The 12,662-nt window shown below is 41.3% G+C and overlaps 2 protein-coding genes across 2 annotated transcripts; both read left to right on the forward strand.

Annotated features, from left to right (window-relative positions):
- Window positions 1-619: 619 nt before the first annotated feature.
- On the forward strand, window positions 620-6,335 carry gjb8 (gap junction protein beta 8). The gene is made up of 2 exons (XM_073474212.1): window positions 620-702; window positions 2,799-6,335. Exon 2 carries the CDS (start codon window positions 2,832-2,834, stop codon window positions 3,639-3,641), a length of 810 nt encoding a protein of 269 aa, XP_073330313.1. The 5' UTR covers window positions 620-702; window positions 2,799-2,831; the 3' UTR covers window positions 3,642-6,335.
- Window positions 6,336-10,627: 4,292 nt separating this feature from the next.
- LOC141002256 (gap junction alpha-3 protein-like) lies at window positions 10,628-12,058 on the forward strand. Its single transcript, XM_073473507.1, has one exon. It carries the CDS (start codon window positions 10,628-10,630, stop codon window positions 12,056-12,058), a length of 1,431 nt encoding a protein of 476 aa, XP_073329608.1.
- The last annotated feature ends 604 nt before the right edge of the window (window positions 12,059-12,662 follow it).

Here is a 12,662-nt window from a genome sequence, read left to right on the forward strand (position 1 = left end):
GTCACAGTCTGTTCATCCTGCTGCCATCTGAGAAAAGATAAAGAAGTATCTGCTGCTGTACCACCAAACTACAGAGCAGCTACTGTGTGTTAGTTTATGTCAGTAGACTCCATTTCTAAACCACTGTTAGTTACTGTTAGGCTTTGTTAGCGGAGCGGAGAGAGGCACTGAGAGGAGGCACTGGAGAACATGCATAAAGTCACATCCTTTAGACTGTCGTGGAAAATCCTTCACAAAGTCGGGTTGGGGTTATGTCTGTATTTTGATCATTTATGTTCCATTCACCTTAACTTCAAAACAAAACAAAACTGTGGCTCTTAAGCTCCTCCGCTGAACTTTGAATCAGTCAATGAAACCATTCATTTTATTGGGAATGCTTAAACAACTGAAACTTCTGTCTGCTGATTATGAAACTGTAGTCCCCATGCAGACACACAGAGGAGAGGAGGCTGGTGACCTGTGGCAGCTAGAGTCAGCCTTGCCTCCTACAGGCTGTGTCTTCCATGGGTTTCAGGCTGGCCCCACCCTGAAAGGGAGGGATGATAACAAAACTCCAAGACACCTGTGCACTCGGCTTAAAGTCAAACGTCGTCCCCAGCAGTCGGGACAGTTGTCCTCAGATCACAGAAGAAGGGAGGATTAACTTGTTTTTCCCTTCATGGGACATTATTGAGATATTTTGGATTATCTCTACAGAGACAGGTGAGTTCAGATTTGTGATCTCACTGCACTTTACCCTGAATTCCGAGTATATACGGATGATAAACGTACTGCTGCTTATAGTATCTATAGGTTATTAACAGTATGATGTCGGGCTTCCGTTTAATAAGTGTGTGGTCCCACTGGTGAGCATGATTCATGTCTGAAAACTTTATTTTACTCATCCAGTTCCCAAGAGTCAGAATACAGTAAAGAGCACAACCTGACTTTTAACGGATCGAATGTTTCTTCTTTAATCTTCGAGGTAATTACTGCGAACAGATGAATTTATTTTTATGGATATAATACAAATAAGAGGACAGATTATAATGTTTCAAGATGAGACTCTCTCCTGCGATTCACCCGAGACAGGACACCTTCATTTATTTCTTACTGGACTACTTCTATAGAAAATAACTGCCATGAAGTACGAGTACAGTAATAGTACTACTATAGGAGAAGAGTAACGCGCCTTTTAAAGTAGATCATTTAATAGATCTGCAAAGTGATTATCATTCTAATAATGAATATAAATAATCAGATGATATTACAGGTGGTAATAAGTGGGAGGCACACAGCACATCCTGATTTGGGTAAAGAAAAAGTGCTCTATACGATGCAGTGATGGGATGTAATTAAGTACATTAACTCAAGTACTTTAAAAGTATAATTTAGTATTTCCGTTTTCTGCTACTTTATACTTCCACTCCAGGAAAATATTGTACTTTTCACTCCACTTCACATTATTTGATAACTGTAGTTACTAGTTACTTTGCAGATTACATGCTGCATCAGAACCGAAATACCATATTATGAAATTATTTTATTTTATTGGCAGATGAATAAAAAAAGGCACCGATTCCGATAATCAGAAACATATTGGATCCAATAATCAGCCGACTGAGCCGACAGTATATACATACATATGATTATATGTATAATTTACTTTTAATTGCACTCTACATTTATACTTCAGTACATTTGATGCCAGGACATTACTTTTGATACTTAAGGACATTTAATATCAGATACAGACTTTTACTTGATAACTATAGGAATAAATGACTTTCACTTTTAGCAAAGTAATATATCAGAACAATATCTTTACTTTTACTTAATTATGACTTTTGGGTACTTTTTACAAAACTGATTAGAGGAAAATCAACAACTTTCCCATGTTGCCTGCATCATTATCTGACTGCTAAACATGGATGCTTTAAATCAGGGGTGCCAAAACTTTTTTCCTTGGAGGACCAAAACTGAAAAATGGTTAAACAGCTAAAAGCAAACATCTATTATGTTATGTTAAGTTTTCTTAATTGACTGACTTCCTTCACTTTGATCCTACCTATGAAAAGAGCATTTTAACCCCACAAAAAAAATCTACTTATATTACATTATTTGTATTTTATTTTATTTATTTATTTTTAGAAACATCTGATGGACCGAATCAAACCTTATGCAGGCCACTTTGGCTCACGGGCCCCTCTTTGGGCAGTCCTGCTCTACATAGCATAGCACGAAAAAGCCATACATAAGACCCTGGTGACAACTCTATAGTTAAGTGCCCTGGCCTTTGACTTCGTAGTGCCAGATCTATCATGGACGGGTTACCCCATATCTTACCTGGTAGATCGTAGAGCATGTTCCCCATGTACAATGGCTGAGTATTTAGCAGTCGCCCGAACTGCAGCTCTTTGCTACATGTCATCCCCCGCCTCTCCCTCTCTCTCACTACCTCTCTGCCTCTCCTGTCACACCATCAGCTGTACTATCAATAAAGGCTCCAATACATAACAAAAAAAAAAACCCTAGACCAACATACGCTTGGTCCTCTGTGTCCCAGGGTTTGGGTCTGTTTTCAGCCCTGCCGTTAAAAGTGATCTGAAGTCCCACTAACAACTGCTACGTATTGTTTGTCAAGAATAGTTATCCCCTCTACAACACATGGTTCAAAAACATAAAATAATGAAAAGACAAACCACTCAGAAAGGATTTGTAGGCAACATGGATTTTCTGTGAAAGAGGTAGTTTCTCCAATGTCCATCATCAAAACACTGGATTTTTCTATACTGTTAACCTTTTTCTGCCTTCCACAGGTTGTCTGAGCCTCCAGAGTCCTCTTTGCCACGATGAGTTGGGGGGCACTCTATGCCCAGCTGGGCGGCGTCAACAAACACTCCACCAGTCTGGGAAAGATTTGGCTTTCTGTGCTTTTCATCTTCCGCATCACTATTCTGGTTCTGGCTGCTGAGAGCGTCTGGGGGGACGAGCAGTCAGACTTCACGTGCAACACACAGCAGCCCGGCTGCAAAAATGTCTGCTACGATCACTTCTTTCCTGTGTCGCACATCCGCTTGTGGTGCCTGCAGCTTATATTTGTGTCCACGCCTGCTTTGCTGGTGGCCATGCACGTGGCCTACAGGAAACGTGGGGATAAGAGGACCATGCTGGCCTCCAACGGCACGGAGAAGATGACGGAAACTGACCTGGAGACGCTGAAGAAGAGGCGTCTGCCAATCACAGGTCCGCTGTGGTGGACCTACACCTGCAGCTTGTTCTTCCGGCTCATCTTTGAGGGTGGCTTCATGTATGCACTGTACTTTGTCTACGACGGCTTCCAGATGCCCCGGCTAGTGAAGTGCGAGCAGTGGCCCTGCCCCAACAAGGTGGACTGCTTCATCTCCAGGCCAACAGAGAAGACCGTCTTCACCATCTTCATGGTGTCCTCATCGGCCATCTGTATGGTGCTGAATATTGCTGAGCTTTGCTATCTCATCGTCAAGGCGCTCATGAGGTGCACGACCAGGTCAAACAAGAGGAAACACAATTACAGCAACACAGACAGCGTGACGCGGGATAATGCCCTTCTACAGAACAAGAAGAACGAGATGCTGTTGTCTTCCTCCACAGATCCGACCAGCAACAAGACCATGTGTTGAAGGGACAGCCATCAGTGGTGGAGGGCTTCCAGAGGAGAAGATAGGCATGAACTGTACATCCAACAACCCCTAGTGGTCATAGTTTGTGTCTGAAGTTTGGTAATTAGGCTCTAAATCTGAGCATCAGCCAGAATTGTCTCACAGCTTCTGAAGCAGATTTTGAGACAATGGGAACTTAAAATTACCACAACAGAAATTAGTTTAGTTAGACAGCAGCAAAAGTAGTTGTAATGACCTACTTTCTACATTTATTTGTAGGGAAATCACTGTTTAATAGTGATGCTACATACAGCCTCATATTTGCCACTAAGGCAGTCAGATGTTTTTCCCAGAGGCAAAAATTTATAATAATCAAAAATGATAAATATATAGAGAGAACATTTGTGTAATTTTAAATCTGGAAGAATTCCCACCTGTGAATGTGTTTGTGTTCTCAGAAAAAAGAACACTGTCTTACTTCACATATGTGGATCTTCCACATTACAACGCGTCACCTTACTTTCCTTACAATGGATGATTGACAAGTCGTTTTAATTTATTGCTCACAGTTTGAAGTTGGTTGAATGTGCTGAGCATTGCACGAGTGTCTGACCAGGGTTTAGAACAGAGAAGAATGAGCCTACGCTGACATCTAGTGGTTCACAGTGGAACCCCTTAGAGCACAAACACCTTCCTCAAAGCCTGAATGATCTCTTTAGTGTTCAAGAAGAGGAAGGAAAACATATGAAGTTATGTAAAGTGAAGCAGAAAAGGGTCCAAGTGCCTTTTGTTATTATTACATTTTAGTGTCTAGTTTACAAGAGCTGACATTTGATTGATGTTTTGCAGTAACTGTTAAGAGCAGATGAGTTTTTATGATCCTGCTGTATTGAATCAATCTGTAGCATGAAGTTAAGTTTTAAAAAAATAGTTGAATGACACTAATAATGCTAGTTTTTCATTTTTGTGTTTATTATTATTGAGAAGTGTGTTGCACAGAATATAATTATGCTGATAAAGAATTTATATAACATGGTGAAATCTTACAGCACAGTAGTCTGACAGATTTGATGCTGATCAATCAAATCAGAATGTCTTCCGTGTTTTACTTGAACTTAATATATTTGAAATTGAAGTTTTTACAGGAGCTGAATAACTTAAACACACTGAGAATATGTTAATTTTCACACATGCATGTCAGGTGGTAAAAATATGAAAAATATGTATTTGAACTGTAAAAGAAGTGATTATTCCTCAGTCAGCAAGTGCTAGAAACCTCCCCAAAACATTAGATTTGACAACTGTGAATTATTTGCTTTGAAGTGAAATTGCAGAGTTGATCTGGATATCAAAAAGTTTCAAAAGAGGCAAAAACAAATGACACAAATAGTAATTCAGATATACAAGCTACAAGATCAAAAGGTACATTTATTGTCATTTTTTAAATCACAAGGATTTAAAAACAAAACAATGTTTGATTCTTCTGATATCTTCTGTTGGATGGCAGCAGGGTGAACAGACTGTGGTGTTTCAGTCGCCCTGCTTGAGGTTTGTGATACAAAGTCTATCAGGCTTCTAGTGATTTCCAGACAAAAAACAATTAATTTGTGACTCAATATTTTTGCATTTAGTAGCATTTGTTTTTGCCTCCTGATGATGCTGTTACCCTCCAAAATGTAATCTATCAAGTTAGACACCTTCAAAAATTGGCAACTGCTCTTGAAGGTTCTATATTATTAGAGACTGATTCCTTCACCCAATATTCAAGTATTGTTTTCATAGATACACAGATTTAAATGAGTCTCCCTCTCAGTTACCATCTGGCTAACATTCAGACCGTCCAGAAGTTGTCCTGCTCCTGTGTCATTTGGACTTGTGTTGTTGCTGCAGTGCATACTGACCCCAGCTGGCTGTATCAGCTTTCAGCGTGTGCCTTATTTTAGCCACCACACTAATCACTGCTCGACCTCTTAATGTGAGAAACTACGGCCGATGTCAAAGTGAAAATGTCTTTGTCCTCCCTCTCTCCAGGAATAGCTGAGTTGGATTAGTCACATCTGTGTGGGTAAAAAATAACCTTATGTGAACTGAGAATAGTGATTTGGTGATTAGAAAAGATTGGAAAGGGGTGTGTGAGACAAGGTGGACAATCAATTAGATGTGCCAATTCCCAAAATAATAGAAAGATGAGTTGTTTACTGACATTACATAACTGGTAATAACAACATGAAGTGTAATGTTGACATGTTTTCAGTGGGTGAGAAAAGTTTTCGACAATTATCCAAAAAATGCCAAGTCACAGACAAAGCATGACTTTATTATGATTCTTAAAAATTAGTTATGTTTTGTACGTCTGCTCTGCATTGACCTTTGACTTCTTGCTTTCTGTTACAGCGACAGCGACAGTGACAGTCTGATGCTACATTTGTGATAGCAACCATGTATAATAGACATTGTTTTTAAAAGGGACGAGCCGGATCAGTCCAGTCCCAGGAAGTTCTTTTTAACATTTTTCTACTCAGATTTCTTCCACAATCAAGGTTTAATAGTCTGCTTTTAACAGCAACAATGTACTAATGAACAGACGCTTTCTAAGCAAGAAATGAAGAGATTACATGTTTGTGATTGTGTTTTGTACCTAAGTTTTTATTACACTCGCACTTTGATCACATTTTGCTCTTTGAGACTTTTTTTCATAAATCAGTAAAAACAAAATGTTGTGGCTCAAAGTTTGTTGACAGTGTTTCTGTTAGCGTGTCTCACATACAGTAAAATACCCTACCTTCCTGCAGCTACCCATTAACCATTGGGACATATGAGATCATCTTCCTTTTTAAATTAATTTTCTGGGTGATGCAGTAACATTTTAGTCTGCTCAGAGAGCCTTGTATCATGCTTAAAGTTTTGTCTTTAACTGCCAGATATCAGGTTTTTATGAATCTTTTAAACCAGAGTCTTAACTATAATATATAAAGACACAGACAATATGTTAATCTAAAAAATAAATGAAAAAATCTGCTAAAGGGTTAGGGTTAGATTGAGGAACATAGATTTATGGAATGATGCAGGCAAAGACAACAACCAGAAGGCAGTCCACACACAAGTCAACAAATCCAATGGAGAGCATGTAAAAAAAAAACATAAATCCACACAAAGCAAAGGTCCAGGGAACAAAGCAAATATTTCAAAATCACAGGCTGGAGAAACACAAAGAAAAGGCTGCAATGCTTGAACAACGTACAAGGATGAACTGCCACAGGCTGAAGAGACACACCTGTGTACTCTACTGACGGGGAGGGGTCACAAGGGACAGGAGAAACCAATAGAGAGTGTGGCAGAAAATGAAATCTGGCAGGAAAACACACAAAGACAGGAAGTAAAACAAAACTTGACATATTATGCGACTTTCTCGAGTTGAAAAATGATCTTTAAAGTTGACAATTGTTGGCCTAATTCATGGCTCAGTTCAAACAGGATGAAATAATTATTTGTCTTTCGCCTTTAACTAATGTACATATTCTTTCTCAAAGAAGGTTTCATGGTGGACTTTACATGAGGAGAATGAACTTTAAAAATAAAACAAGAAATAATTCAACTAAAACTCCAAATTTGGACAGTACTGTCTTTCTTTTTCCTAACTATAAAGATGTACTAAAGAGTGGAAAACTAGAATTTAAGTGTTACATTGGCTATGTTAAATGGTTATCATCTCACAAATTCATGTTAAAATCTTGGCAGTATGTCTGCTGGCTAGAATACATGCTGTGCATTTATTACCTAACAGGCCATATATTTTAGCATACCTGCTAGCTTTGTATAACACTGCACCAATAATTACACTTCACCTCAACCATGTCAATGTCAAGTCTGAAACTGGAACTGTGAAAATACATCATATTTTGCTTAAAAACAAAAAATAAAAACAGTAAATGGATCGGAAACAAACATTTTTGGTGAAAATCTGCCAATTTGTACTAGCAGGTGGCCAACTATGGTGCTCAGGGACATACTCAACTAACGTTAATATTAATATCTCTATTATGTTATATTTGTCAGAAAGCACACATAAAGTCTAAGTAAATGTAATAAATAGTTTATCCCATGAGTCTGTGAATCATTAAATATTTTGGAATGCCAGGGAATATGTCTTTGAATTTCGGTGGGGACCCTCATTAGATTTTGCCCCAATTTTTGGATTTTGGCTTTAATTTAACTATTTGTTTAATCTGGACAGAGAGTGGAGTGTGTCTTTATAGCGACCATATGACTTTTAATGGTGCTATCTAATAAGATATGGTAGCTATTAGGCCTACTATGTTTGAAAACTTTAGTCTGCATTTTGAATTGTTGAGGGAAAACTTTTCAAGGTTCAGATCATGGTCAGGTAATGGTGCAAAACAAATTAATAAAATCAATTAAATATTGTGCCAAAGTTTTGGGAACGATATTGCGCACATTTTTGTCAACTTTTGCGCACATTTTGGACAGGTTTTGGGGAGGTTGGCAGGGGCGTGGTGTGACTCCGGACAGGCTGATGACTCTGTGGATTCACTCATGCATGGTCACACAATGTGACAGTCCAGACATGGCTGGAAACGGGAGGCAGCTCCGTCTAACCAAGCCCCATCTCCGACTCCAAGCGGCCTCCAAAAACTAACAACAACAAAGGAAAACTTTCCTTTGCGCACGTTAGCGGGCCCGGGACAGACAGCCAGACTGAGCACACGCCTGGAGAAGTTTGTGCATGAATGAGTTTGAGAGGCAGCAGTTAGAAAAGAGTTTGTTGAGCTGACAGGGAGGCGACAGGTTGCGGGTTTGGGATCAGGGAGACAGAGGGAGGGTCGCTGCAGCCGCGGGAGGTCTACACGCTTTTCAACGCACTCAAATGATGGCACCAATGATGGCAGAAGGATTTGCTTTTCGTTTTTAAGTATGACATCTCCGGTCTAAAGGTATGATGGCCCGACACTGCTGTATTTAAATAGGAGTACAGTTAGACAAGATAGATGAAGAACGGCGCGTTGTCAGGTAATTAAGAGCTGCTTCAGTTTTACTAAACAGGAGTGAGACAAAAGCCTGACAAAGCTCAGAGAGTCTTTGGACTCTGGCACACTCTGTATTGTCAGCCTGGCAGGTATGGCTTTGTATTTGAACCTGTCTGTTACATTCATCACCATCCGACAGAAATGCCACAAATACCTGTGAAACCGAGGAAAGCTGATTCAAAGATTGTATCTAATAATTCAGTCATCAAAAGGTCAAACACAACTTTATGACTCTGAGGTTAACTGCCACAGTAACCCCAACTACATACAGCCCAGTATTTATACAAGCTACTTCAAATAGAAACTGTTTCCATACATTTTAGACTATTTTCAGCTGTTTTTTATTTTTGAACCAGGCTACAACTAGAAGTTGTTTCTAGATCCAGATACATTTGAATATTTCATGAAAACATGCACATAACTTTTTATGTGATATTTTGTTCAGCGTTTGATGAACTACTTTTGGTCTGCTAACCCTTTAAACAGCAAGCGAATGAATTACTGTTTGACTAATGCTTTTCTCTTCCAGGTGTCATACATATTGTGAACCCTAGTCGATGGATTTATTACCTTTAATACAAGAATATTTTAGTAAGTTGCTCACTCTGTGTGTAAGTGTGTGTATGTGTGTCAATTTGTTGTATGAATATTGTTTGTTCCATGTAGGCTACAGAATACTGTTTAAAAGAATAGCAACAGGCACTTATTTGCTCAATACACAATACAATTTATCCCCCATCTGTCCCATAAGAGGACAGATGAGGCAAGACAACTGTAAAAATACAGTTGTTTTACCCAAACATTATAATTTAGTAGTAGTATTAAATCTGTGACATCAAATGACAGTTGAGAATATAAGTCAGTGGACAGAACAGTAATTGACAACACTGTGTTATCATTGATCGAGCAACATTACCAAACAGCTTCAGCTTTAAATGTGAGCATATGCTCATTTTCTGTTTTATACAACTGTTTTTGAACATATTTGGGGTTCGGACTATTGAAAAAAACAAGTAATTTGAAGACATTGACATGGGCCCTCAGAAGGTGTAATGGTTATTTTTCTTACATTTTAAATTTGATTAGAAAAAGATTAATTGATGACTTTTCAAACTGAAAAATTCCACTTTAAGAGTTTTAGAAACTTCAAAACAGCTTCACTCTTAAATCTCACCAGAATTTGTCTCGCAGGTATTACATGGTAAACTTTCCTTATTACAGTAACATTTTTCTGTTTGTTCCCAGTGGCTTTAGTTTTACAGTTGAGAGGGAGAGCTGAAGGGAGGGTGGCCTGTATGTGTGTGTGTCAGTATTTGTTTCTGTGTGAGTGTGTGTGTGTGTGTGTGTGTGTGTGTGTGTGTGTGTGTGTGTGTCTGTTTGCATGTGTCACACCAGAGCCCCATCTCTGCTAAAGGCTGTTTTCGACCATTATAATGTCGATCTCAGCACATGCCTGCTGGGCAGTGGAGCGAGCAGGTGAGAGAGAGAGACAAGCCTGACATAGAGGGAGAGGGAGAGAGAGAGAAAGGGAGAGTGAACCAGGGTTCAGTCTAACAGGTGGCCTATACAGTAAATGAGCTGCTAAAAAGCGTCTGATTGGAGCGAATGCTGTGTTTCGATTTGTTTTCGATATCCGACGCCGAAGTGGCAGTTTTTCTATAAAGACCTTGTTCTGCTAAGCGTTTTAATGAAAAAGAGAAATATGTCGGAGTCTAGTCGACACCTCCACTCTCATCCATGTCCTTGTGTCGTCTTGTGTGTTTGTTTGAGTAGAGAGTTTAACCTCAGGGTAAGGCCTTACATGATACTCTGATCAACTTTAAGTACTTTCAGTAGACTTCTAAACATTTCCTGGTAACTTTCTCTCTCTGTCTGTCTGTTTGTCCTCTTTTTGTTTTGCCACTCCTCCTGTCTTTGTCCACTCCAGCCTGTACTTTCTCCATAGGCTAGAAATCTTGAAGCATGGGCGACTGGAGCTTTCTGGGGCGGCTGTTGGAGAACGCTCAGGAGCACTCAACGGTCATCGGCAAAGTCTGGCTGACTGTCCTCTTCATCTTCAGGATCCTGGTGCTGGGGGCTGCAGCTGAAGAGGTCTGGGGCGATGAGCAGTCTGACTTCACCTGCAACACCCAACAGCCTGGTTGCGAGAACGTTTGCTACGACGAGGCCTTCCCCATCTCGCACATCCGCTTCTGGGTGCTGCAGATCATCTTCGTGTCCACGCCAACTCTCATCTACCTGGGCCATGTGCTACACATCGTCCGCATGGAGGAGAAGCGGAAAGAGAAGGAGGAGGAGACGCGCAAAGCAAACAGGTTCCAAGAGGAGAAAGAACTCCTTTATAGAAATGGTGGAGAAGTTGGAGGAGGAGGAGGAGGCGGCAAGAAGGAGAAGCCACCAATCAGGGACGAGCATGGCAAAATCCGTATCAGAGGCGCATTGCTGCGTACCTATGTGTTCAACATTATTTTCAAGACCCTGTTTGAAGTGGGATTCATTTTGGGCCAGTATTTCCTCTATGGCTTCCAGCTGAGGCCCCTGTACAAGTGTGCACGTTGGCCCTGCCCCAACACCGTTGACTGCTTCATATCGAGGCCCACTGAAAAGACCATTTTTATTATATTTATGCTTGTGGTGGCTTGCGTGTCTCTTTTGCTGAATTTGTTAGAGATCTATCACCTTGGATGGAAGAAAGTTAAACAGGGCATGACAAATGAGTTTGCCCCCGACCACGAGTCGCTGCGCCGCGTCGACATTGCAGAGCCTGAGTGTTTGGCCTCGGCCTCCAGAACTGCCCCATCCAGCCTCAGCTACCCTCCCAACTACACAGATGTGACGGCGGGCAGCGGGGCATTCTTGCCGCCCATGGGGCCAGCAGCTGTGCCCTCAGCAGCGGAGTTCAAGGTGGATGACCTCCAGCAGGAGCAGTCCCTCCGCCAGCCTTCACCCTCTTCCCACTACTACATCACCAACAACAACAACCACAGGCTGGCCACACAGCAGAACTGGGCCAACCTGGCCACCGAGCAGCAGACTCGGGAGATGAAGGCCACCTCTTCCTCCCCATCCTCCTCTTCCTCCACCAGCACCAAGAACGAGCAGCAGCAGCAGCCCGTCGATGCTGCGCTGCTCCTTCCCACCAGCAACACCACCAGTAACACCAACATCACCAACACAACCGCCAATGTCGCCTCCAGCAGCAGCAGCCCTGGCACTGTTTCCAATGCAGGCAGCTGGGGTGGGGGGAAGAGCGACCAGGAGGATGGCCACGTCACCACCACCACAGCAGAGATGCACGAGCCCCCAGTAACGGTCAGCACAGACCCCCGGCGGCTCAGTCGGGCCAGCAAGAGCAGCAGCATCAGGGCCAGACCAAGTGACCTGGCTGTCTGAATCTCTTCAGCCCTTTCATGTCCCTAAACCCAGACCAACACCCCGCTTCCCCCAACCCCACCCCATACACGGTGATTCTCAGACAAAAAAAAAATCATAGGCATGCATAAAGCAAAAAAAAAAAAAGCAAAAAAAAAAAAAAAGACAAATAAAAAAACCCAGAAGAAGGCAAGGTGACAAGAGACAGGACAGCAGGACAGCAGGACAGCAGGACAGCGTGAAACGACTTGATCAGCAGCAGTTGTTTATTCAGTGCAATCGGTGAGTTGTAAAGTAGTTGAGGCAGGTTTGTGTTTTTGGTTGGTCTTAATTTAAGCGCACAAAATGTGATCATGCAGTGCTATAAAGTTGGAAGGCTCCGCTCGCAGCGGTGGACGGAGCAAAAGACATTGTGATGTCACAATTTTGCTTCAAAATGGACACATCTCGCCAACGTGTTCGGTTTGGGGGAAGATCTCATGGTGTTACTCTATTTTTTCCTTCTTTTTGTTCTGCCTAAAGGACTTACTCCAAATGAAAAGGATCATTTGTTAAAACAATGACTGAATATTCTTTTTATTTCATCTGGAGGAAGCAGAGGTAGCTGGCAATGTTGTACAGATCA

This window comes from Pagrus major, chromosome 9, assembly GCF_040436345.1.
Source record: "Pagrus major chromosome 9, Pma_NU_1.0".
Lineage (NCBI taxonomy): Eukaryota > Metazoa > Chordata > Actinopteri > Spariformes > Sparidae > Pagrus > Pagrus major.